Here is a 27648-nt window from a genome sequence, read left to right as displayed (position 1 = left end):
AGCCTTTCCGGTCATACCGGGGCTTCTCTCATCTCTAATGGGAAAAGAGGCTAAATGCGGGGGGGCATGTTAATAGAAATTAGCTTCAAGCAACACATTTTCTTAGCCAGAATTTAGTCACAAGGCTATACCTAAATGAAAGGGAGGTGGAAATACAGAAAGCCAGCACAGCTATCTCTGGATCGCTTGATTTTTTTTTCAATATAAGTAATTTTTGGAATAAAGATAGGGCCTCTGTATCATTGAAGTGTTTTTATGTCATTTATATGACAACTCATTGGATGATTTTATTTAGTCTTAATGTTTTATATTACAATGTAGAAGTAACTGTGGTAGTGACTTTTTTGTATACCCCGAAGATGTTGCACCAGGCAAGCATCTTAAGGTGTGTATAGGGAAGAAACCTGACATATATTTGTTTCTGAAAAATGGATGTTGTAACAAGATACCATGCATGCAGATAGTCAGGGGGCTTTAATTTATGGAAGTTTATGAAAGAAAATTAACACCTAATGAAACTTGCTGTTGGAGAAAAACATTTTTTTAAAAAAGATTTTATTGAGGAATTGGGGAAGGGGAACAGCGTTGGGGAATTGTGGAAGAGGAACAGACAAGTTGCTGTCCTTTGATTCTTCAGTCTAGTTGTAGAGGACATCGCCTCACTGGCCCATGTTGGTATTATCAATGTGCTCTTCCCAGGTGAGGCAGGCGCTCGCCAGCCATTGGACTGCCGCTCACGGTGGCGGCTCACAGCAGCTTAGAAAAGCTCACGCCAGCTGCCGGCCAGCCCTGCTGCAGCCTACACCGTAGCTGGTGACTAACAGCAGCCCAGCTCCAGGTCGAGCTGTTGATCACCATCTTAGCTGTAGAGGGCGCAACATCACTGGCCCTCTAGTGGGTTCCGAACAGGGGCCCTGCAGCTCAGAGCTGGTATGCCAAGCCAACTCCTAACCAACGCGCCACTCGGCTGGCCCAGAAAGCATTTTGTCACTCCAAATTTTACTATGCAACGTTAGATGTAAATGATGTATTATTGTCTGTGGATTCATCTAAAGCCTTTTTGGTACCCCTTATGCTATCTCCTAGATTATATCCTTGCAGAGCACTCACTGTCATCAACTAAACCAGTGTTGGCAAACTTCTGTACAGAGCCAGCTAGTAAATACTTAAGTCTTTGAGAGTCATATGCTCGCTTTCCCAACTATGCATATGTGACTGACATACATAGAGTAGTACAAAGCAGCCATAGACTGTGTAAACAAAGGAGCATGGTCATCTTCCAATGAAACTTTATTTATGGACACTAACATTTGATGTGTTATAAAATATTATTATTTTGATTTATTTGCAGTTATTTAAAAATGTACAACACATTATTAGTAGCCTTAAGGCTGTATAAAAACAGGTGGCAAGCCAGATTTGGTCTGCAGGCCATGACTCCTTATCTAAATACCTTTCCTTCTTCCATTACTTGAGAGCCTTGTATTCAAGGGAGCAGAAACCTAAGAACCTGCTAATCAGACTTCTCATTTGTTGTGTGTGTATTTAGAATATCCTCTTTCCATTAGGCCCTTCCTCTTCTGAATTCCACTCCATATATCCATCAGTTTCTTTACCTGAGTTTAGAAAATGCTCAAGGTGTCACATCATGAACAAATAGTCAAAGCTGCCTTCAACTTTGTGCTCCCCTCTGGCTCTGCTTTTTTGGCTCTTCATCTCATATTTACTCTTCAGCTTACTCCAGTGACTGATTTCTTACCCTTTTTCTAAAGATTCTAGTTAGATAGAACTACTTGAAGTTTTCTAAACTGAGCCTTTTTATGTATTTGTATTTTTGTTTATGCTGTTCCCACTTGTTTTACTAGAGAGAATATCTAATTATCATTAAAGATAGAATCTTATCTCTAAAGATGTATTTTTGTTATATAGTCTCCTTTTTGAAATCCTTCGTAAAGGACTGGCTCCCAATTCTGTACCTTCAGAGCCCTCTTCAGCTTGCTTTCACAGTCTTAAGCGTTTGCCCCAAGCACAGTGTTGAACTTGTTCGTACTTTTGCCTGTGCCATTTCTGTTATTTAGATCACTCTTTTGTCTAACTCTAATCTAGTTTTGAGGCCTAAATCCCAGCTTCTAGTTCAAGTCTTTCTTGAACCTTAGTGATCTTTTAAAATTTATTATTGTCATTACCACTCTTTGGCAGTTACAGTCATATACATCCTGTACCTTCTTTGTGTTATCATATACAGGAGTAAAAAAAAAATTATAAATTTTGAAGAACATCCAAAACATGTTCATGTAGAAATAATGAAATCTACTCTTTATATTTATAAGTTGCGCTCACTAGTCTCTTTATTCCAATTATAGCTTGAATTCAGTTAATTAAAAAGGAGTGGTTCTACTCTTCATAGCTTTTCCCATTTATCGGTTCTTTTAAGCTGTTCTTTAAATGTTCAGATTTTCTTTATAACTCCCCAGAGGTTGTAATGGTCCCTGGGGATGTCTGTAGTGTTGTTGAAGGGTTGAAATTTTGTTTGTAACTTGGGGAGTCAATAGCCTTAAAGGCAAAAGTTCATTTACTTATTCATTCTACAGATACTTATTAAATACCTGTGGTATGGTAGGCATTATTCTAGGAGCTGGGGTTATATCAATAAAAATAGAAATTCCTATCTGCATGGAGTGTAAATTGTGGTTTGATATTTTATAGTATCTTCTCTGCTTAAATGTAATGCTTATTGTGTAAGAAAATAAACATTACATTTAGCATTAAGGTATGATACTTTTCATGTCATTTAAGTTGTGAAGTTAAATTATTACTAATTTAATGTCTAAAGATTGTTTCTTTTATATCATTTGAAATAGAGTATCCTGAAGATGTAGCTCCTACTGTTGGATTTTCCAAAATTGACCTTAGACAAGGAAAGTTTGAAGTCACCATCTTTGACTTGGGAGGTGGAAAAAGAATTCGGGGAATCTGGAAGAATTACTATGCTGAGTCCTATGGGGTAATATTTGTTGTGGATTCCAGTGATGAAGAGAGAATGGAAGAGACGAAAGAGACAATGTCAGAAGTGTTAAGACATCCTAGGATATCAGGAAAGCCTATATTGGTGTAAGTATTGTTGTGTCATTGTAAACATAGAGGCAGCAGCATTAGCTAATAAAGAAATTTACCTAAGTTACAAAATACTGAATTAGCTAAAATAGTCACGCTCTAGTATAATAAAATGTATGTGATAAACTAGCAGTTGTTAATACACTGGGGCCTTGTTATAATGCTATCTGTAGGGATTAAGGGTTGAGGCCGTATTATGAAGAAGCCTTATAACTACATCTTCTGGGTATTCGAATATAAACTTTTTATTTGATAATTTACTTTTTATCAAATTTTGCATTTTAAATGGTTTGTTAACAAAGTTCTAGAATGTTTTTCAAATGTTTCTTCCTTTAATAACTAATTTGTTTTGCCATTGTCCTTTTTTCTTGAAGAGTATTCGTATTTAAAAGTTATTTAAATGGTTTATTCTTCTAATACCACATTGATTTCTCAATATTTACTTCTATATTTCCAAATTAAACATGTGATCTGTCACTTAGTCATGTACTTATATCATGTTGTCCAGCTGCCTAAACCTTTTTTAAAAAGTTTGTCTTTAAAAAGACAAAGGACTTTTGCATTACCTGCCCTCATAGTATTTCTGCATGGTAAACACCAGATGGTGCTATAACCAAAAGACATAGTAAAGTGAAAGCAGTTTGCTCTTCAAATCAGAGTAAGTTGAATGTGTGTCCTTGTCTTCTTGTCCATTTGCTCTCATTCTTGTGATTAATTGCTAAGGATTAAAACAAACAAACGTGGTTAAATGAGAAGTTGTAACCAGAGTTTCTCAGTGGTCCGCAATAGTAAAGGAACGTTTTAAACTGAGGAAGTTTGGAAGCTCTGATTACACAATGTAAAACTTCATTGCATCATTTATTGGTAAAACTTATACTGTTTAATTTTTATACATAACCAGTTAGAGAACTTATTTGATTTATATACTCCATCTCACCTTTTTGAATCTGAGGGAAACTTTAATAAACATATGCAAAGAGTGAACTTGGTTGAACCCCATAGGCTAAATTAGTCTCTACAAATGTTTAAGCAGAAAACCAGTGACTTCTAAAGTAAAAAGTATTAATAACTGATATTCTTTTGTAAAGTAATTATTTATGCTTCTTTTAAACCTAATAGTCATTCATTTAATTTATGTTTTTATTTCATGCATTTATTCATTTATGCATGTGTGAATTCAGCAAATATTTATTGAGCATCCACCATGTGCCAAGAATCGTTCTGGTGATGGGGATACATTTGGGAACAAAAACAGTAAAAATCCACATATGACTTCAGAAACCCATATTCTAGGGGTGAGACACACAATAAATGTAATAAATTATGTCATAAATTAGGCGATAAGTATGTTGGAAACACAGCAGGTAAAAGAAGATTGGGAATCCCATGGTGATGGCGGTGAAAGGCACATGTTACTGTTATAATCAGGATAAACATAGTAGTTGTTATTGAGAAGATGACACTTGAGGTGGGAGAGTCAGTCATGCAGATATATGTGGAAAAGCCCCAAGGCCAGGGGGCTTGCAGTTCATAAGTGACTACATCTGAGTAATCAGATGACTGTCAGTGAGATTATCTGCTTTTAGTTCTTTCACCTCTTTCAGCTAGTCAATTTCCAGAATACAAAAAGAAAACAAAAACAAGAAACCCACAACTAGGGTGATTGCTTCACCACTATAATTTCATAGATCTCACAAAGACATGAGAATTTATTATGGATGGTATAATACATTTATGAAATATAGAATGGTTTGCCACGTGATCAGTTTTTCTCAAGGGAGTCTTACAGCATAGAATTTTTTTTTTTTTTTAAGATTTTTATTGGGGAATTGGGGGGATGGGAACAGCTCTGGGGAATTGGGGAAGGGGAACAGACAAGTTGCTGTTGTTTTGTTCTTCAGTCTAGTTGTGGAGGATATTGCTTCACTGGCCAAAGTTGGCACCATCATTGCGCTCTTCCTGGGTGAGTCAGATCAGTTGCCGGCTTCTGGACGGCCACTCACTGCGGCTGCTGGCCGCTCATGCTGGCTGCTGGCTACACACGGTAGCCCATGGCAACCCACTGCCACAGGGGCTGCAGTCTACGCCGTCGCAGCGACTCACGGCAGCCCAGCTCCAGGTTGAGCTGTTGTTCAGCATCTTAGCTGTAGAGGGCAGTGTCACTGGCCCTCATATGTGGTATCTGAACCGGGGCCCTCTGGCGTCCCAAGCCAGTTCTTAACCATCGCGCCACTCAGCTGGCCCCAGCATAGAATTTTTATTAATAAAGGTAAATTGCCTTTTGAATTGAATGAGCTTCCAAAATATACAAAATGTACAAAAAAAGTATATTCTTAATAAATTTGGAAGACATACAAAAGAATGAGTTTAAAAAAAATGATTGACCTGCCATGCAGGTCAAACCACTTCTAACATTTTGACAAATTTCCTATGCATATTTTTGTAAAACATGTAATGTATGCATTCATCATATACTATATAAAACTTTGTATCCCACCCTTTTTTATGTTTATGAATTCCTCTTGAACATTTATCCAAGTCCCATATTTGGAAGTTCTCCTGTTTGCCTTTCCCTTTCTAAGCTACAGTTAATTTCCCTTATTGATGTTACTTTCTGAATATCATTTGAATCTCTTTACAACTCTTTTCCCTTTGATGTTATCTCTTTCATCCCCTTTTCACTCCCCCCCCCCCTGTGTTACTGATAGCAGCAGTCTCCTAAGGAGTCTCCCTCCCTGCCAGCAGTGCTGCCTATCCCCCAAGCTCTCCTCTCCATTCCGACCAGGAGCTCTTTTCTTTATTGAATAGTTTTCAAATTGCAAAACAGGTACATGCTTTAACAAATGAAATAGTGCAAGAATATATAAAGAATATGAGCATTCTTTCTAAACTGCAAATTTCATCATTTTAGTACTCCTTTGCTTAAAGTCCTCAGGTTGCCCTCATAGCTCCATGCAGCTAGGAAATTCTGTTTTTTAACTGCTGTAATTCTAGCACCTAACTAGGTATGGCAGTGAAAAGTCCACTGTACAGTAAGTGGGAAGGACTTCCAGGAGAACCCTGCTAAGCTCAGCGCTAGGGGCTGGTGGGTTGTGAAGTATGGGGAGGGATTCTGAATAGGGAGGCAGTCTGCCATGCTCCTGGTTGCACACAGCTGCTTCCTTCCTGCCCACAGACATTTGTAGTTCTCACCTGCAAAATGCAATTACAGCATCTTGTCTGTGCCTAAACTAGTTGACTTAGGTCCTACTAAGCCTTTCAGAATTCAAATACCTAGATAACTTCCTTTTCCCCAGCTCTCTAGTAAACAAATAGAAAACAACCACAGATCTCTGAGAAGATTCAGTCATTCAACAGAAGGAAATAAACTGAAGAATTAGAATCTTGTTTGTAATCACAGAATTACAGATTGGTCAAGCCAGGTTCATCCATGCTGTGGGAAGCAGAGTAGATGACCGCAGGAGCAGGCCTGCCTGACTTGCTTCTGCACACGGGCCTGACAGCATATGTCACTGCAAATGAAGCCTCAGCCACATGGCACTGGGTGTCATAGACTTGAGGGTTCTCTGGAAAGATCACAATCATAGAACATCACTAGGTTTCTGTGGTTTATTAGCTCAGAAGCTCTGTTCAGCGGTTTTATAGCATTTACCACTTAATCAGGTAACAGTATTTTCGTTAAAAATCTCTGAAATGACTGGTGAAAAGTTAAAAAACCATACATTTAGACAGAAGACGAAGATTCTAGAACCCAGATTCTAAAAGCTAGTGTGAATTTGTTTATGGTCTCGGCAAGTCAGTTTACTACTTTGGACTTAGTGGTTGAATGCCTCTTCTATAATAAAAGTAGCTGTCTAATATTGTAATTCTGCATTTATATGCAGCTATATATTATAATGTGAACCATATTACTATAGCCATCCCAAACTCCATTTCGGTAAAAAGGTAAAAGTGATTTGTATTCCTTCTAAAGAGCAAAAAATAGATGCCATGCAAACATTCCACTCTGTCTGGAATCATGTTCACCTGCTTATTTACCTAGAAAGTATTTTTCTGTCATATCTACTGTAGAGATTACCTTTACTCTGATTAACTAAGGTATACTTATGTTATCTACCCTTACTCCCCTCACACTCTTGTTTTAACCATTTATAACAATTTAAAACCTAAAACCAGATATTGTTGACAGATAAAGATCTTTCCAAGAGAAAAAGTAACAAATTTCGCAGTTACGTATAGCACTAAAATCAGCAGTAACCCCAAATTTGAAGTTCAACGTCCACATAGAAATGTTCCATTAATAACACAAGGCACTATCTGTGGGAATTACCTCTGGGAAGAACTGGGCTGGGAGGTATTTTAAACATCTGAACCTACTGAAATTTTCAAGGTTACACTGGTGTGAGAAGGCACATGCTCTTTCTCCATCTCTCTCCAGTATAGCCTTGAAAGTTGGCCTTAGAGAAATAGTAAATTACCTTCCTCTTTTGTGGTTGAATCTCCTAATATTTATCATTGGAATAACTGGAGAACCTAGGCTAAAATGTCCTCCCAGGATAATAACAGTTCTACTTGTGTTAGCACACTTGAACTCTTGGAATGGTGCCACTTTCTCTTTACGTACTGTCTGCTTGTCTGTGGAGTTATATGACCTACGTAACTAAACTTTAGGCTGAACCTCACAAATTGGATGTTTCACAACAAAACTGGTAAATATAGAGCAATTTCACTCAAGGAAGAAAATATCTCTGATATGACCTTATTAGGTGTTACAAACATTTCAATAAAAAAAGAGTTTTCTGACCTGGAGGTCTCTGCATTATGAGGGCCTCCGAGGACCCTCTGAAATTACACACACAACTCGGAATGTATATGCATTTTTCTTGGGAGCACATCCTAGCTCTCATCAAAGTCTGAAAGGATTTCATGGCCAAAAAGGTTAAAAACCGTGACAGTGAGTTTCCATATTAGGAGGAACCAATAACCAAGCTTTTATTGCCACTTTTTCAACATTGCATATTTGTCTCTGACCTTGATGTGTTTACTTGACTTGTCTTCCTTCTAGACAATGTTACAGGAAAATGTTAGTTTGCAAGTTTTTTTAAATCATATTCTTTATTATAAGTGCCCAGGAGAAGTTAACTAGGTTATGTATTTTCCTAATACTCTCAATAGAATTTGAGTCAAATGACTTTTACTAAGTTAGACCTTTAAATAGTAAATAGAAGAACCTGGGTCCTTTTTAGAATGCTGGAAACCTTAAGTATGGAAGTATGGATGACCTATGTCACTGAATCACTTGATTCCTTGATAGTGTTGAGTCCCCTAATTTACTATTTTTACCATCTGAAACCCCTACTCACTGTATTTATAGGGTCTGTTGGCTTAAGATTTCTCTTCTTTCCATGGAAACTTGCCAAGCTGTCATCTTCACAAACCTTATTTAGTCGTATTGGCTCACCTCCAGACTTCTTGCTGAGGGGCTTCCTTCTGTCCCCAGCGGCATCCAGCATTACTCAGAGCAGCTGTCGTTTACAGTAAAGCTTCTCAGCTTGTTAACTTCTTGGGTAATTTATGCACAGGGAGCCTGCAGAGGCCCCCATCCTTCCCCTCCTGTCCCAACACACTCTGTTTAAAGACAAAACGACAAAACTCATTGGCAGTGTTGTTAGGCAGCACTGTTGTGTAGGGCACGCTGGCTTCAGCACCACCGGCCTCCTGAATGTGAGAGGGCAGGGCTAGGGATGCGGCTGGCGTTAGTCTCAGGGTTTCCCGCTCATTCTGATGCACATCAAAAACCGAGAACTGCTGGTATAAGGGAAAGTGTGGGCTTTGGAGTCAGACAGGCCTTGGGTAGCTTACATAACCTTTCTGAGCTTCTGTGTCTCCACTTGTATGTACGGATTTTAATACCTATGTTGTCATGCGAATGAATTCCAAATAATGTGTTTAAAGCATCTAGTGCCGTATTTTACTAGTGTTCTATAAATGCGCTGGTGGATGTGTATGGTTGTTGTTGATGATATGCTGTGTCCAGATGGAGATGAATTAGGAGACCCAGATTTAAAGTGTCTCATGGGAATTCAGGCTACATGAAGTTTTTGATTACAGAAAATAATATTGTTTAGTGGGTAAGAATATGAGCCCAAGTGCTCATATTACTTTTTATTATTTTTAATATTGCATACTTTCAGAACCAGTTAGATGACTAATATTGTGCTCCCAATGCTTAAGAATTTTTTACATTCAGGTAGTAATTTTAAGGAAAAAAATTACTACTTTTAGTCCCTATTAAGTATGTGAATAAAATGTACAAAATGTTCAGAAACTAATTAAATATCATGTTTTTCTTGTTGCTTAGGTTAGGGTGATGCTATGATTTTAAAATATAAAAATGAAAATTGTATGTGATACAGTGCTTTGAAAATTCCTGTGCTTCATGAAGACTTGCTTTGAAAGCCCTATGTTCAGATATAAATGCTAACAGAAAATTACTATTTTACAAATCCATCTGGATATGATTATGCTAATGAGTATTACATAGTACTTAATATTAATTTTCATGATAAACAATTTAGGAACAATTGTAAACAAGTGTTGGTGAGGTACTAGATAAAAGGATATAGCATAACTTTAGAAGGGACAGAAGAAATATGTCATCATCTGATTAGCTGGGGAGTTTATCATCAGTTTTAAATTTATCTTTTTTATAATGTTTCTAAACATTTGAAGCTGACATGTGAAACATCTTTTTCTTCAGTAATGCTTGATAACTGACACAGTGGAGAGCTCTTCAATTTCTTTATATTTTATAAATTAATTATAGTGTTAGGAGGCATATGTATGTATATTTTTGTTCTTCCTTAGTTCCACTGTACTTTCAGTTAATAATTTTGCCTTAGTTCTTTGAGGAACTAGAAGCTGTCACATAAGAATTCTGTCATTTTCCCCACCACCAAATTTGCTCAGTTATCTGCTTTTATACCTAAACCTTGCCTGCCTTCCTATATATGGTGGAATTGTTTCTGCTTCTATCCAAGGCCAGCTTTTCCATTTGGACTCCAGATCACACCCCTTTCTACTTTCCCATATTATCCCTTTTCTTTATCAAGAGCTTCTCTGTCTCTGGATCATTACCGTTAGCAAAACGTGCTTTTGTGTTTCTTAACTTTAAATATTACAGAATCTTTGACTCTGCATCCCCCTCCAGCTGTTGACTCCTTTTTATGGTCCTCTGTTCAGACTCCTGGGAAGAATCGTCTCTAGTGGCTACTGTGATTCTTCCCATCACATCCCTTCCCCAGCATGCTCCACTTCAACTTCCATCTCTACAATTCCTTGAAACTGCTCTTGTTGGAATCAACAAATTATCTCCACGTTGCCAAATCCACTGTCACTTTGCCATTTTTATTTTACCTGAAATTGACAATTTTCTCAACTTTGTTCTTAAACAGCCTTCTTTTGCATTGCTGCACATTTCTTGGTTTTCCTCCTATGTCACTGATGGTTCCTACTCATTCTCCTTTATTAACTCTCTTCTGCTTTAAGTCTAAATTTTGGAATACCCCAGGCTCTTTTCTGGGCTTCCAGTGTTTTACTACATCTGCATACTTTTTAGGTGACTTTTCTGTTTTTTCCCATCTCAGTAAATGGCAATATATATCATCCAATCAGTGTCCAGTAGTTTCTACCTCTTAAATCTACTTCAAGTTAGTCTCACTTTTTTTCATCACCACTCTGTAGTGTATAGTAGCAAAGAGCTGGTTCTGGAATCATGGTGCCTGGATTCAAATCTTAATTCTCTATGACCTGGGACAGGTTACTTAACCTTGCTGTATCCCAGTGTTCTTGTCGGTAAACTTGTAAGCTTATTACAACAATGCTGGGACAAAGCAAGTACTTTATTAATCTGGATATTAGTACTGCTGCTACCACCTCCATTCGCATCCTAGCCGAAGCCTCCATTATCTCCTACTGGGACTACTGCATTAACCTAATTGTTTTCTATACCTGTTTCCATGTTCTCTGCTTAGCTGACCCCAATCCATTCTAATCCACTCTCTATACGGGAGACAGAATGTTTTTTCTCAAATATAAATTCTATAACATTATTCCCAGGCCAAAAACAGTCTAGGGCTTTGCATTGATATTATTTGCAGTAAACTTCAGACTTACATGGCTTACAAAACCTTAACTCTAGACCCTGCTGACTTTTTTTTTTTTTTAATGGTTTTATTGGGGAATTGCGGAAGGGAACATTGTGTTTTTCCAGGACCCATCAGCTCCAAGTCACGTTGTTGTCCTAGAATCTTAGTTGTGGAGGGCGCACCTCAGCTCCAAGTCCAATCACCGCTTTCAGTCTAGTTGCAGGGCCTGGTCGGGAGGGGGGAGGTGCAGCCCACCATCCATCCCATGTGGGAGTTGAACTGGCAACCTTGTTAAGAGCACGTGCTCTCACCAGCTGAGTCATCCAGCCACCCCCTGCTGACCCTTCTTAACTTTATCTCTTACCTCACTGCTCTTGCCAGTATGATACAGCGGTACTGGTCATTTTCTTTGAACAGAGTGAATTATACCCTCTTCAGTGTCTTCCTACCATATGTATCCTGTGCCTGGAATGTACCCTCCTGTGTCCTCATCATTCAGATCTTCATTTAATACTACCTTTCAGAGAGGCCTTCACTGACCACCCAACCAAAGTAGCCACCCCAATGATCTCTATCTCATCAGACTCTTATTTTTAAGTTTCTGCCGAGAATTTAACATGATCTAATATTTGTATTTGTTGGTTATCTGTTTTCTCCACTAGAATGTGAGTTACAAACCTCTATCCTTTTGTGAGTTCAAACTCTATCTCTAGCCCATAGTTCAGTGCCTGGCTTCACAATAGAGTGATGGAGAGACTTTTGAGAATGCAGTATTGCCTTTATTTTTACTTTATCTGCCACCCCCCTGATCTGCAATACTGTGTCCTGAGTGGACGCAAGTTCCGGAAACTAGTGCCTTAGTTTACCTTCTTAAGTCTTAAAGTAGATTCAGCTTCTAGTTACCAGCCAGACTGTTCGTCACGTACATAGTTGAATTTTATCAGGATTTGTTGACCACTGACTTACCTGACCTATCTGAGCACAAAAGATTTGATATGGCTTTTGGTTTATTGTTGCTTGAATATAGCACCTTTGAGGTCTTGTTTTATGCAATTCGTAACTACCAAAATACCCTCAAATGAGCCAAAAGCATTGTTTAAGTACTTGTCACTTATTGACATTCATTTTGTAAAGGCATAAGAAATTACAAAAATTACAGTAGAGCTTGATACCTGATAGAAACTTAAGATCATTCATCTCATTTTCAGTAGTTAACCTGTGAGTTTAAAGCTAAATATACTGTTTTTTTTGTTTTGTTTTGTTTTTTAAAGATATTATTGGGGAATTGGGGGGAGGGGAACAGACAAGTTGCTGTTTTTTTGTTTTTCAGTCTAGTTGTGGAGGATGTCGCTTCAATGGCCCATGTTGGTGTTATCATTGTGCTCTTCCTAGGTGAGGCAGTCCCTCGCTGGCCATTGATTGGACGGACACTCATGGTGGCTCATGCTGGCTGCCAGCCACTCAGGGTATCTCATGGCAGCCCATTGCAGCAGGGGCTGCAGCCCACGCCATCACTGGCGACTCACAGCAGCCCAGCTCCAGGTCGAGCTGTTGTTCACCATCTTAACTGTAGAGGGGGCAGCATCACTGGCCTTCATGTGGGATCCGAACCGGAGCCCTGCTGCTCAGAGCTGGTGTCCCAAGCCAACTCTTAACTAACGTGCCACTCTGCCGGCCCCTAAATATACTGTTTTTAGTTTAGTAAATGAAGACTCGTTTTATGTCATTGGCTTCAGAAGTTTCTGTAATTCTAGTGGGTAGGGGGTAAAGGGGGAAATTATAACTTAATAGTGATGAAAAGTATGTGAGTGGATCTGTGAAATGAAGAAAAACAAGACACTAAAATATGGGACATCATTCATTCTAAAGCTGGAAAAATGTCCAAAATAGCATCTTTATTTCGAGCTACAGCATGGACAACAGCAACAGCACAATACCCTGCAAGGATTTCTTTTTTTGTATTTTACAGCTAGTCCAAATTTCTCTTTAGTAGTGTTAACATATTCTTTTGTACCATTCACTATCACTTCAATATTGTTGATGCTTTCTCCTTGTTCTTCTACTAAAAGAGATATCTGAACAAAAAGCTCCCTTAAATCATTTATTTGGTTCTCCAAATTAACAAGTTCCTTGTGTCTCTGTTCTATCTCTGAGAGCTGTCCTTTAGTAATATTGCTTTCTGTAAGCAAGCTTTCATTAAAAACTTCCCATTTTCCTTGATGAAGCATATCATTCACTTCTTCTTCAGGCACTTCTTTTCCAGCAACTTCAAGCTGACGGAAAATAAATGTCTTGCACTTCTCTTGCTTTGCTGCTATCGTGTCATTGTACGTAAACATAGTTTGCTGGAAATGGTGGAACATCGCAGCGTGCTGAGACTTCAGTATCCTGGTGACCACTGATGATGGACCATTTTCAGCCTCTGATTTTTTAACTTCTTTTACTAAATTATCCAAACCCCTATTAATGTGTTCTGCTTGGGTTTTTATCTCCTTTGCAATACTAGACTCTCTCTTAAGTAGACTAAACCTTCTCATTGAAGCCACCAGACTCTTCTGTTGCTGCCCAAATTTTTGAACATCATCTGTCAAATCATTAATACTCTCCTGTAGTTTTTGGATTTCATGGAGGTATCTCTCAGCTACAGGCTCTCTTTCATAAATAACAGCTTGCTGCAGAATCATTCCTTTTTCCTCTGCTTCTGTAGTTGAAACATGCCTGTTTCTAGAGAGTTCGATTTCCTTTGTTCGTTGCTTTAGTTCTTGAAGTCGGTCCTTCATGTTCCCTTTCCTCCTAAGAAACAAAAATGATTGTATTGAACAAAGAAGAGTTTGGTATTTCCCTCCAATAGTAGTTTGCTTCATGTAGCTATTGTATATCTTATCTCTCTGGAAAAATCCTCCTAATTTTCTGGAAAGAGTTTAAAAAATTAGAAAAATCAATAAGAATTTCTTCATAAAGATCACAAAAATAGAAAAAGTAATGTAAAATAATTTGTAAATTACTGTGCGTAATGCACGGCTGCTTTGAGTCTCATTCAGTTGAGTGAAGTAGGTGAGAAAGATAGATGTACAATTGCCCCCAAATAATTTTTTGTGCCATGATACTGCCACATAACAATAGATTTTTCTTGGTACAGAAGGGTATATCTTAGAATGAAAGATTTGACTTGCCCATATCTTTAACTTTTTTTTTTTTTTTTTTTAGCTAAGCCATCCTGCCACCTGTTGGCAGCTCAGCAGCAGCTCAGCTCGGGCTGGACTCGAACCGCTGTTGCTCAGAGCTCAAACTCTTAACCAACTAAGCCACTCAGCCAGCCCATATCTTTAACTTTTACAATTAAAAGGGTACTACCAAATATACTGTTCTCAGTTAATTGGGTCTATGTAATGTGAAAAATAAACTCATTTTGCTATATGATTGCTATTTGCAATGTGTATATTTTAGTTAAAACCTGTATAGTGACAAGGCAGATTTCATATGAGAGCTTTCAGCAATATAGATAATGTTGAATTTACCTTAAATGTCTGAGGCTTCCAGATTAACACATTACTTGACATAGCTTTGTTTTATTATCTATTGCATACACATAAAAACATATTCGTGGTCTGATTATACTGATTTCTGATTCTTAACATTTCTCTGCAAAGATATTGAGACTGTCTTGGAACAAAATTTATATTAAGTGATATTTTTACGAACATGAGAATATATTTATATGAAATGTTATTTTGGGGATGCTGATAATACTGACATTTATCACATCTTGTGTTGGTTGTTAGCCATAGCATCCAGTTGATGTACACAATTTATATATAGTGTTGGATATACAAAGGGATATGCATATAGAATGATATGCATTTAAATATATATTGATATGCATATGTAATGATATTCAAATAAATCTAAAAGGAAATGGCTAATAATGTTTGTTAATAAAATAATTTTTCACAGAGCATCTTGACTTTAGAAAGACATTTAATAATGTCTTTCATGATATTTTTGCAGCTAAGAAGAAGCTGTTAAGGGAGTTACGAATAGCTCATTGGACCACACATAATATCAGTATCAATCAGAGAGAAATGTTTCTAATGTTATATATGGGACCCAGTATTTGATAAGTTTATGCAAATATTCTTATCAGTGATTTGGATGTTGTCATAGAATACATGCTTATTAAATATGTTGATGGCACAACATTTGGAGAAGTCACTATTTTGTTAAAGTGCAGAGTTGGGATTCAAATACTAAAATCACATGGAACACTGTACTAAAAGTAACGAAAATATGTTTAACCAGGGTAGATGTAAAATATTGCACCTAATTGTTTAGAAAACACCTTCACATCTACAAAATGGAAGGCCCCTGCATTCATAGCAGTGCTTATGAAAATTACCAGAGTTTTTCGTTAATCACAAGCTTTCTATCAGAATAGTCATGGTTTCATGAATGATAATATAATGTCTAGATTGACTAAGAAAGGCATTTGTTCCGTGCACTATGCCAGTCAAAGCAAATGGGAGAGGGCCTATGTTAAGTTCTTAGTGTGCTATTTTGAGATGAAAATTTATAAATTAAGAATTTCCAAACTGTTATGGAAAGGTTGAGATTGGAAGACCATAGTATATGGAGAATTATTGAAAAAAAAAAAGGAAATATTTGTCCTGCAGAGGACAAGGTGTAGGGAATATCTACAACTGTTTTCTAAGATGTGTAGGTCTGGATATATAAAAGGAATTAGACTTACTTATAATAACTCCAAAGGGCATTGGGTGGAAATTATAAGGAGAGAGGTTTAATTTAGTATAAAGAAGACTCTTCAAACAAGTGGGACTGTCCCAAGATGGAGTGAACTATTTCATGGGATAATAAGCTTGCCATCGCTGGAGATGTTCAAGATGTTCTTGAATGATGACCCAATCAAGGATGTTGTAGAAAATGTCTGCTTTGCATAAATGTTAAACCAATATCCTGATAGTATTCCTTTGGTTTTAAAGGACTGACATTTTGTCAAATAATTACGGGAGCTTACTATATGCAAAGTTTTAAGCGTTGTAGTATATATTCAGTAATACCTGTCCTTGAATAATTTGCTATCTGAGAGGAGATGGACAACATACAATTGAAAGGGTAAATAATATAATTTTAGATCTTGATAGATCAATCAGGCAAGGCCTCTCTAAGGATGTATTTGAGCTGTGAGACCTAAATGTTGAAAAGATGAAGAGCCTAGAGAGTGTATCCTGTGTATAGGAAACGGCGTGACACGGCAGTGAATAGCACTGATATGTTTTAAGAACAAAATGAATTCCTGTGTAAGAGAAATTAATGTGAGAAGTAACACTGGAGTAATGAAGTCAGGAAAGTAGACAATGATCAGATCAGAAAGAACCATGTGGGCCAAAGTGAGGAGTGTAAATTTTATTCGAGATGCAGTAGAAGACAAAGGATAAATAGGGTATTGACATATGATTTATGTTTTTAAAAGATCACTGTATAGAGAATAGTTCCCTGAGGTGGAGAAAATACGTTCACAGGAGCAACTTGGCTGGTAAAACTAGATGGAATAAATGGGAACCAAGCAGGATATATTTTGGAGGTAGAAGCAATAGGACTTGCTGATGATTTTAACCCATCAGCAGCACTTAACCACCATCGCTTCTTAAACACTTTCAAAGTGTTTTTCTCCTGGCTTTCCTCTTACTTCTTTGGCTTCCCCTTCATCATTTCCCCTCATTGTTTCTTCTCATCTCCCTCATCTCTGAATTTTGGAATGCTTCCAGGCTCAGTCCTCTTTTTTTTTTTTACTCACTGTCATTTTCCAGCCTCATGGCATTAAGTGCTATTTTTTAGCTCATGACTCCAAGTTATATCTCCAGTCTAGACTACTCTCAGCACCTGTATCTGCTCAACAGCTCCATTGTGTGTCTAAAATAAGCTCCTGATTTTTGTCCCAGCTCCTAAATTGCTGCTCCATCTCAATAAACAGCAATTTTATTCTCCCAGTCTGCAGACTAAAAATTTTGGAGTCATCTTTGACGCTTTGTTTTGATTCGCCCCACCCCCCCATATTTAAACTAACAGCAAATCTTGCCAACCCCTTTTTCATGGTATATAGTTCCAGCTACCTCTCACTACCTCCCTGGTCCAAGTCACCATCATTTCTCACCTGAATTATTGTAGTCATCTCTTATGTGGTCTCCTTGTTTCCTCCTTTGCATCCCCTTTTGTCTTTTTTTTAAACACAGAAACCAGAGTTAAAATGTAAGTCAGATACATCGAGTCGTCCCTGTGCCCAAAGCCCTCCCTTAGTGTTGTCTCTCAGAGGATAAGCCAGAGCCTACAAGGTCCTACATGACTTCCCTCCGCCCCCTATTCCTTCTGAGCATGCCACCCCCAACTCGCCCCCTCATCTGTGGCAGCTGCACTGCTCCTTGCTATTCCTCACACGAACCAGGCACCATCCTGCCTTAGGGCTTTGGCGCCTGTTGTTTTCTGTTTCAAATGGCCTTTCCCATAGGGCTGACTTATTCCCCCAACTTCTTTAGGTCTTAACAAATGACACTCTCTCAGTAAGGCTGTCCTTGTCACCCTATCTAGAACTGCAAGCACGCTTCCCAGCTTTGTTTTTTTTCCCTAGAACTTTTCATTTTTTAACATGCTATATATTTTTCACTTATTTATCTTTATTTATTGTCTTCTAGCCCCCCCCCGCCCCCCGCCAAATATAAGCTCTATGAGGGCAAGAATCTGTATTCATTCTGGGATTACCAGCACCTTGATGAGTCTGATATTTACTCAAGTTCTGATACTGAACTCTTGATCTCTCTTGATTTCTTGAGCATTTAATATGTGCCAGCCACTGTTTCTAAGTGTGTTGTACAAGTATGTTCTTTTAAGAACATAGGATTAATGTTATTATGATCTCTATTTTGAAGATGATGATGTTAAGACTTGAGCTTAAGTAACTAAGATGCCAGCTCCTGGTAGAGTTGGAATTCAAATCCAGGCATTCTAGTTTGAAGGACTGTTTGCTATAAAGCCTTTTTCGGTGGTGTCAGGTGCTCTGTAGAGATCAGCTCAGGTGAGTTGTGAGAAGAGGCAATTAGGTGAGTGAAGTAGTTGGGAAAGAAGCCAGGTTACAAGGGATAAGACCATGAAATCTGTTTTTGATGGAAAAAGTTATTTAAAGCTATTACCAGTTTATTCAGAAACAGTTGCCCTGTACCTGTATTGCTGAGCATTTTAAGTACTAGCTAGAAACATTTAAGAGCAAGTTTTTGTTACCTATAATGCTCTTACAGTTTCCTGCTCTTTGTTTTAAATATTTTAAATACTTAATTGAAATAACTTAAATTGTTTTATTTCATCATTGCTTTACTACATTAAAGGTTAAAAAAAAATGTTGCAGCCTGTGCAATTTATTCAAATAAGAAACTTCTAAGTTGGGGAGGGATTTCATCTCCTCTCCCACCATTTTATTCTCTGTATTCCACCTTACTTGAAATGAATGATTTCTGTACCTTAGGACTAGAATTAACCAAAGCTATTGGTTTACTGAGATCTGTGGGGAGGATAATAAGGTACAATATTAAACCTGGAAAATTTGTGAAAGGGAGATAAGTCAACGAGGACTGTAAGAAGGCAATGTAGATGGGAAAGTAGATGGATATCAAACAGTCGTTATCGATCCATGTGTTGGACATGTCTTCTGGGAGTGGCCTTACAAGTAGTAAATAAGCAACATAGAAGAAATATGTATATAATGGTATGTGAGCATACTATTTTTTATGTCTTTTATTAAAAACAAAGTGATTTTAATTGAGAAAGAGCTCAGTACTAGAGCAATCACTAAATGTGCAGAAAGTTTGATATTTTGTATATCCTTTTCCTTTTTTTAAAACTATAATAAGTTAATTTATAAGTATAAATAATTGTGCATATTGAGTAAGTTATTTATAGTTACAGTTAATTGTAAGTAACCTAATATAATCCTCAAGATAAAAATCCAGATTTTAAGAGATAAATTGGGAACATTTTTAGCTTTATAAAGTAATTTAATTTGGAATTTTTTGTGAGTTTTAAATAATTCAGTTTATGACAAATTCTGCCTGGTCCCATTTCATCCCTCAGGATGTGTTTGATTATGCCACAGTAATACCCAGCCATGAGAGCTTGGTGTATTAAAACAACAAAGATGTATTTCTTGCTCACATTTCATGTCCATGTTGGTTTGGCAGGGGCCCTGTTTCCTATCTTGGTCACTCAGAGACCTAAATACCACCTTTCTGAATACAGTAAGCCACCAAGGTAGCTGGAAGCACTGCAGCCCTGAAATGATGCAGGTTTTTTTTCCTTCTTAACTCCACGAACACCTGGAGGAGGGCCCAGTAATATGTAGTCCTCCCTTTGTTCCCAAAGGAATGGTGAACCTGGTTTCTTCCACATCCATGGGATATTTTAATTTGATTCCAGAAAGAATCTTTAGAGGTTAACCAATCAATGTCCTTGTATTTCTTATGGGGAAGTTGAGAATCAGAAAGGTTAAATGTCTCACCCAGAGCTTGTTAGTAGTAGAACTGGTATAATAATGCAAGCTTCCTGGTTGCTACACCAGTGATTATTCCACTGTAAGGCATGTAATATAAATGTCCTAGAACATATGTATTACATAAAGTTGGGATCGTCTATATGCTCTTTTGTATTTATTATTTTACTGAATATTTGATGATTATACTGACATGTTTAAAGCCACCTGAAATCATTGAGAAGTGATTATAGAAACTTTTTCTCATGTCAACTTTGTGAAAGCACCCATGATTTATTATATACCTCTGATAAAGACTCACCTTTTTTCCGGTGTAGAGGGAGGCGATGCTAAAGTCAGGTTAGCTTAATGATTTATCTTCAATAGCTCCCTACTGTTCTTTGTTTGGTTTAGTGTTATTTATCACTTCCTTACTTATATGCTCTCCCTGGTATTACTATATTGATGCTGAAAATAAATTTCTCCAAAAAGTGTTTAAGATGTCATATCCCTTTTGATATACCCATAAGTTTTTTCTTTTTTAAAATGGCTCTTTTTAGCTGTGATTTTTATTTTCCTCAAATTAATACATTTACACAGTTTTAGAAGTCATATAATTTCAAGGCTTATGAAGATGAACAATCAACCCCTGCCTGCCCCATCGCACGTCATTTTCAGTTTCCAGTTTGCAAAGGGAGTCATTTTCAGTTCCTCAGCTACATGTTGCTTTTAAACTCCATATTTCGAGGTAATTTGCCTATGTAGTTGTTTCTGCTTTTTCAGTTTTAAAAATTATATTGAATCCCTGCTATGAAAGATATGGCTTTAACTTTTTCTTACACCCCCATCCTTCCTTAATTTTTACCTCTCAACATACACATAGTTACATCATAATTTTTGGTTAGTCACTATTCTGTGTTTACATTATTATGACCACCCAAATATTATATATACCAGAATCACATAAGGTAATATGGTTATATTTCCTTCCTCAAATAAGTGTTTTCATTGTTTCTAGGCCAGTTCAGTGGATAGAACTAGGAAATGTATACTTTAATTTATTTTTTTATATACTTTTATTTTAAGAAAGCTTTTCATTGACGTATTTACACATATACAGAAAGTACCGAAAACATAAGTGTACAATTTGATGATTTTTCACAAGTGAACACACCCATATAATCACCACACATATCAAGAACCATTAAGCTTTTTAATTTTTCTTGAAATTATTAATTATCTAAGTTTTTTAGTTGCTTCATTTTATACATATGCGTCACTAATTCGTTTAAAATTGTTAAATTTAACTGAAAATAGCCTCTAAATATATTTAAATATAATAGATATTCTGTTTCTTTTATTTCATCTTATTCATCTTTTGAGGCTTCTTTCCTAGAACGCTTTAGTGTGACCTGATTTGCCAAATAGCTGTTGGGATTTTTTTTCTCCTTTCTTTTGTATTATCTTCTGATTCCTGGTTCCTCATATCCCTGGTTTAGCTCCTTGATTTGGAAGCATACCATAGCTTCCTTTCAAAATGTAAATGTGGTAAGAACTTGCATTTCTGAAAATGTTTCTATTCTATCCTTACATCTGAATGATGTATTTTCTGTGGATATAATTCTTACTTGAACATTATTTTATATTGCCTTAGAATTTTGAAAATTTTGCTGTATTTTCTTCTAACTTCCTTCGTTGCCCTTTAGAAACCTGCCACCTGATTCCTGATATTTTGTGTAAGATTTTTTTTTTTTTTAATTTTCTTTCATGAAACTCTTGGTCTTTTCTGTTTATTCCTGGTGTTCTGAAATTTCACACTTACATACCTGGGGTAAGTCCTTTTGCATTACTTACTAAACATTTAGTAGCTCTTTTCAATCTGAAAATTCATGTATTTAGGATTTTTGGGGGGAGGAAAGGGGGAGGACTCCTAATTTTTTAAAGAACTTCCTCTCCATTTTCTTTGTATGTTTTTCTTTGAAGTTCCCCTTATTTGGATGGTGACTTTCTTAATTACTCCCTAATTTTCCTAGTGTCTGAAAGGTAAAGTGACTTGTCAGAAACCACACAGCTAAAAAGTGGCAGAGCCTACATTCAGATATAAATCTACCTGATGTAAATTGATTCATTTTTCTCTATTCCTTAGTGAATAAAAGTAGACTATCCTAGTGAGATATACTATAAATGAAGTTGATCTATATCAAATATTGTATTATGTTATTATTATAAATACTATGTTTAAAAGAAAAAAGTTCTTGCAGGAGGTAATATAGCATATCACATCTAAAATAATTATGTTGTTTGAAGCTTTATTAGGATCTTTAATATAATCAAACCAAATTGAGCACTTTACAGTTGAGAAGAAGAAAAGGGATAGTTCTGATCTCAGACCCATGTCACAGAAAGCCTCTAAGAAATTTTGAACCCTATCCTTGGCACCATGTGGAGATTGGGATTCTTTTATTTTCTTCTGCTTTAGTTCATAGTCTTAGGCAGAGGTAAGATAGATAGGAAGTGAGGTATACTTCATTCCTATTTATATACACAGATTTCTGTTTCCTATTCTTGTACTAACCTGTTACTATGAATTCTTACAGCTACAAAGTATATATAACAGATATGCTGTTTGTTGCACTATTTTATTTTAACTGACTTGTGTTCCTGATAATATGGGAAAAAGAAAAGAATAATAGTATTGGAGATTCAGGTGAGAAATGGGAGGGATCGAAACAAAACATTTTTTTTTTTATTCATGAAAATTAAGTCCTATCTAATGCTTATGAGGTGTGATTCAACAGTATGGTGAATGTTTAAATTAAAAAAATTATTACAGTAAAAAACATGTTGTCATTAATCCCCCCTCAAAATACTCCCCTTTGCTTCGAACACACTTATCCCATTGTTCTTGCCACTGTCTGAAGCAGTTCTGGAAGTCCTCTTTTGTGAGTATCTTTAGTTGTGCTGTTGTGACTGCCTCTATGTCCTGAATCTATTCAAAACATTTACCTTTCATGGTCATTTTGACTTTGGGGAAGAGCCAGAAGTCGCACAGTGCCAGATCCCAAATCTGGTGATTAAGGTGGATGAGAACACAACGTAATGTTTTCATTTGACAGAAATTGCCGTACCAGAAGCAATGTGTGACATGGAGTTGTGACCTCAAAGTATGGTGACTGCTCCTGCCGAGTGCCGTCCAACAGAAAGGCCTCTAGAGATCTTCAATACGGGAAGCGGTGCATTGAACCTTAGTAACAGTGTCTGACAAGTTTCCACTTGTTTGGTGTAGTTAGTTGGGTATGAGTTACGGTTGGAGAAGGTGTGTGTTAAAGTGTGCCATAATCATCCTCCATCATGACAATGCTCCGTGTCACACATCACTTCTGGTATATGGCAATTTCTGTCAAATAAAAACATTACGGTGTGTCCTCATTCACCTTACTCACTGGATCTGGCACCATGTGACTTCTGGCTCTTCCCCCAAGTCAAAATTATTCAGTACATTGAGGCAGCCATGACAGCACAACTAAAGACATTCGCGAAAGAGGACTTCCAGAACTGCTTCAGAAAGTGGCAAGAACGATGGGATAACTGTTCAAAGTGAGGGGGAGTATTTTAAGGAGGACTAGTGGCAGTTGGCCTTTTACTGTAATACTTTTTTAAAATTTAAACATTCACTGTATGTTTTGATCACACCTCATATATAACTGCTAGAAATGTTTAAGAACCTTTAAATTTCACAGGTCTCAAAAACTACAGTGTCTCCAACTTTCTCTTTGGTAGCATGACTTGGAACAAATCCTGAAACAATTCCCTCTAACATTTTTTGGCTGTATAGATCTCTTTTTTTTTTCAATTATAAATAAATGATTAATTCTATCAAAAGTCTTTTTTGCTGAAGCATCATAGTTTAAATATTTTTTTTCCTTTAAGAAATGGAGTATTTCAAATTGATATTGTGGCATAGTAGACCTTTGCAAAATGCTTTTGGAAGGTGAATTTTACTGTCACTGATTTTAGAAACCAAGATATTTGACTCTGACCCTTGTAAAGGTTGTCTTTTCCTGGGCTCCTATCCATGGAAGAACACTTTCTTGAAGGAGTACCATACTTTCTTATTTGAACAAAAGGTACTTTAAGGAACTTCAAAATACATTGATACGTATTTTGTATTCATTAACCTTAATAAATTTACTAGAAATTAGAAAACAAGTGAATATTCTGAATCATTTTATGTTACTGATATTACAGGGAAAACATAGATTTCCTTTCAGTGCTATACATCATGGCATGCATGATGTATATAATGTTTATATAACATCAGCTGTAAGTATTAAACTGTGTTCATCTTGGTTTATGGATCCTATTTCTTCATTTATTTCTTTTGAATATTTAAAGTATATTTATGTTAAAGATCATTTACATTATTAGGTTATTTCTGGATTCTGAGGAATAATTTGTTTGTTGTGGCTATCAACTGTTTCACTTGGTGGTGGGCAAGTGGATTTTGTGAACTTTGAAAGTAGTTTATCTTCAGTGGGGAGTTATACAAGAACGCCTGGAGTGTCCTGTGTTGTGGATACTTCTTACCCCACCTTTGTGGTTGCCACTACTAGGGCCCCATGGAGTTTGCCTATTGTAGCTCAGGGAGTATAAATATGGTCCTGATTTTTCTGTAATGATTTTTATAGCCTTAGTGGATGCCTGACTTTTTGTTGTAATCCAGGGCAAGCCAACAGATTTTCCTGTCTCTCTATACAGACTATGTTCTATTTATTTCTAGTTCACTACTTCACCTAGGAACCTCAGTTTTAGTTCCCTGTTATGCACAAATCCTAAACCCCAGCTTCTAGTAGCTCATGGAGTTGTTTTAATTCCTACTCTCTACTTGGGCTATGAGTGTGTTCTCTCTTCATTTCTGGCACTGGGAAAATTTCCTTTCTTACTTTATTTTATTTATTTTTTATTTATTTATTTTTTCCCCTTTCTTACTTTAAATGTATGATGTGGTTTTAGAATTTGTCTTTTTTTCTTAAGATTATATCAAACACTTCTGTATGTAAAAGAGGGAGGAATTTCTGTTCTGTGCACCTTGACTGAAGGTCGTAGGTACTTATCTTTACAGTTAACATTATTCAGAATGTTCCCCAAATTCTTGTTCATCTCTGCAGACATTGATTTAATGTAGGTAATCAGATACATGTACATGCTGTATATAAATTGCATTTTCTAGTAGTTGCATGCTCATAACTACAGCTATAACTCTTTCCAATTTAATTGCTTAATCATATATCTTCATAAAATAGAATATTAGGCAAAGTGAGACATCTAAGCATGTTAGAATTTAAAAGTTGGAAGAGACAAAGTTCATGAAAACATAAAATATTAAGTTCATAGTTATTAAATCATTTAATTGCTTAGACTTGCTGAAATTCATGAGATTACCATTTTGTACAATATTTTCTGCACCTCAAATTGATTGCCTTAATATTGGAACATTTCAATTCAAATATGAATCATCTTTCAGCAAGTTTAACTTATTGCATTGCTATACAGTTTTGAATTCTGTCAATAACTGACTATATCTTTGAGCTTGAACATGATATTTGCAAACAAACACTAATTTTTAAATACGGTAACTGTCTTTGACAATTTGGTCTGGAAAATAGAAAAATAAACTTGTATGACTCAAATAAAAGTTTCTCCACCCTATTACAAATAGGGAACATTCCCAGGAACAGAAACATGACTAAAAGACACCTAGTGTTTTGAGAAATGTATGGTGATACTTTGTAGATTTAGAGTTTGTTTTATTTTTTTTAAGTTAGGTATATTCTTTCTATAGTTACTATATTGATTAAATAAAATATTTCAAGAAATATAACCAGTTCTTATCCAACATAAAATGAAGTATTCTCTTCCTTTTGTATATAAAGACAGCTTGCAGCATTTCCCTAGTTCAAGGTGAAAGGAGTTGATGTTATTGGAATAGTCACCTCTAGGCTACTTAACTGAGGAAAACAAACAAAAAAGTGCTGCAAGTTGCATGTATTTTCTCTGTGTTTAATTTATCTGATTTGTTTTTGTAATGCAGTCTTTTAAGACCTTTTTTATTCTACTTCGTATTTAATTAAATAAGTTAATTGTTAACTGACTTGTTTAATGTAACAATAAGACCATTTTTGTTTAAATATTAAGACTGCTGTCATTTTGTACTCACACCTGATTATGGTACACTGTACATACATAAAATAATTTTTGTATTAAATTTAAAACTGCATAGCCATGAAGATAATGTGTTATAGGTATTATATAGCTCACTTTCCAGTCCACCCTCAAAAAACTTATTAAAAGCTATTATTATTTTGATTTGAAATGTGTTATTTATTACATTCTAACATGATAACAATTATAAAATAACTTTGAAAAAATATTAGAAAATAAACATGTTTTGGTTAAGCCTGTATATATTGATTAATTTTGAAAGCATCAGCCCTACCTATGTACTCATATGTTGCATTTAAATGATGCTGACTTAGATTTTTAAAACTATCAAGTCAAATATATTAAATTTTTTAATTACATACTTTTATACACTAGCTAAAACATTGAAAAAGTGAGTATCTTGATATTTTACAGTATTTTACAAGAAGGTTATTTTCTTATTTCCTCAAATTAATTTTAAAAGATTCTGGGAAGCAACAATGAAGAAATTAAGACTTTCTAGAAAATTATCTTAAGATTTTAAAGGTTATACATATGTGTCAAATTTGGGCATAAACTTCTTTTCAGAATTAAATGTTAAAGTGTTCTTTAAAGCAATCACAGTATGACTAATTTGTAGCCAGTCTATAAAAGAAAGAATGTTAAGTTTTTATTTTTTATTTTTTATAAGAGTGTTTCCAAAATGAGAAGCGATTTTTTAAAAGGACTTAGAAGAAAAAGTTAATATTTATCATGGTGTTCTAAACCCAAATCCCATTCAGTTTATCTGTACTATATATGAGCAGATCAGCTGCCTGTAGCCTGGTCCAAATCTGAGGAAAACAATTTTAATTTTATGTTGAGCTATTTTTAAATATCCCGTATTTCAGGCTATGGAAGTCTCTCACATTAAAAAGTACAAAAAGTATGTGGTTTATTTACCTTTGTCTTGTTCCTTTTGTTGCTTTTCCACCTGCGGTGTTGGAGTCCTGCCTTTGAGAAAAAAACTGAGTTTCATCTGTAACGCTTTGATCAAATTGTTTAATCCTCTATTTTATAGTTCACAGGCAATTTCTGTATGGTTTTCATGTAGTTAATGTAATTTAAAGCCAAGTAATGAAGCCAAATAAGTTAGAGATAAAGTTGTCCTTTTGCTGTTAATATCAAATGAGAAGAACAAATTGCTTACTTCACACCTGGAGAATCCGGTTCTGCCTGTTAACCGCCCTTTCTTTAGATTAAAGGAAGCTCATTTTCATTGGAGCTAGCTGGTAACAGGAAGCCCTTGTTAAACTGCTTACATAGAGTATTTGGCACAGGCTCTGTAATTGTAATCCTGCATTATGTATAAAATACATTACTCACTAAAAAGAGGGTTTGTATTGAAACAGACATTTGTTTTCTTTAGGTATCAAAACTTGCTAAATATACAGATCTTGGAATAAACAGGAATGGAAAGAAGCTTGGTGCAAAGGCTTTTTGTTCCATTTACTTTATTATGATTGAATTCTATGCTATTTTAGGAAATTCCAACAGCTTAAATCATAAAAATCATTGAATTTCAGAGCTACAGCCGCCAGGAAAGAGCTCCTGTGTTTAAACTGTTCACACCACTTCTTTCTACTATGCCTGTTATTTTTATTATTTAAAATAAGTTTC

The 27648-nt window shown here is 36.0% G+C and overlaps 2 protein-coding genes across 7 annotated transcripts in view; one reads left to right on the top strand and one right to left on the bottom strand.

Annotated features, from left to right (window-relative positions):
• ARL13B (ARF like GTPase 13B) overlaps positions 1-27648 on the top strand; it is a 74524-nt gene that overhangs the window by 23605 nt on the left and 23271 nt on the right. For 2 of the 4 annotated variants that reach the window (XM_019631545.1, XM_019631544.1), the window contains exon 3: positions 2862-3111. The exons of 1 other annotated variant lie outside the window; for it this stretch is intronic. In XM_019631545.1, coding sequence (XP_019487090.1) covers positions 2862-3111 — 250 coding nt within the window. Of the gene's footprint in view, positions 1-2833; positions 3112-27648 lie in introns of all 4 variants that reach the window. One more of the 4 variants, XM_019631546.1, reaches the window with a different exon arrangement.
• STX19 (syntaxin 19) lies at positions 13040-27301 on the bottom strand. Of its 3 annotated transcripts, XM_019631552.1 has the most exons (4): positions 27179-27301; positions 26932-26982; positions 17431-17492; positions 13040-14054 (listed from the first exon to the last, which is right to left on the bottom strand). In XM_019631552.1, the coding sequence occupies exon 4, from the start codon at positions 14039-14041 to the stop codon at positions 13157-13159; it is 885 nt and encodes a 294-aa protein (XP_019487097.1). In that variant the 5' UTR covers positions 14042-14054; positions 17431-17492; positions 26932-26982; positions 27179-27301; the 3' UTR covers positions 13040-13156. The 3 variants fall into 3 exon arrangements, with proteins under 3 accessions (XP_019487097.1, XP_019487096.1, XP_019487098.1); XM_019631551.1 differs by lacking the exon at positions 17431-17492 and having other exon boundaries at positions 27179-27300; XM_019631553.1 differs by lacking the exons at positions 17431-17492; positions 27179-27301 and having other exon boundaries at positions 26932-27038.

Source organism: Hipposideros armiger, unplaced genomic scaffold (genome assembly GCF_001890085.2).
Source record: "Hipposideros armiger isolate ML-2016 unplaced genomic scaffold, ASM189008v1 scaffold_1005, whole genome shotgun sequence".
Taxonomy (NCBI): domain Eukaryota; kingdom Metazoa; phylum Chordata; class Mammalia; order Chiroptera; family Hipposideridae; genus Hipposideros; species Hipposideros armiger.
The sequence above is the reverse complement of the archived record's forward strand: the minus strand, read 5'-3'. Positions and strand labels throughout refer to the sequence as shown.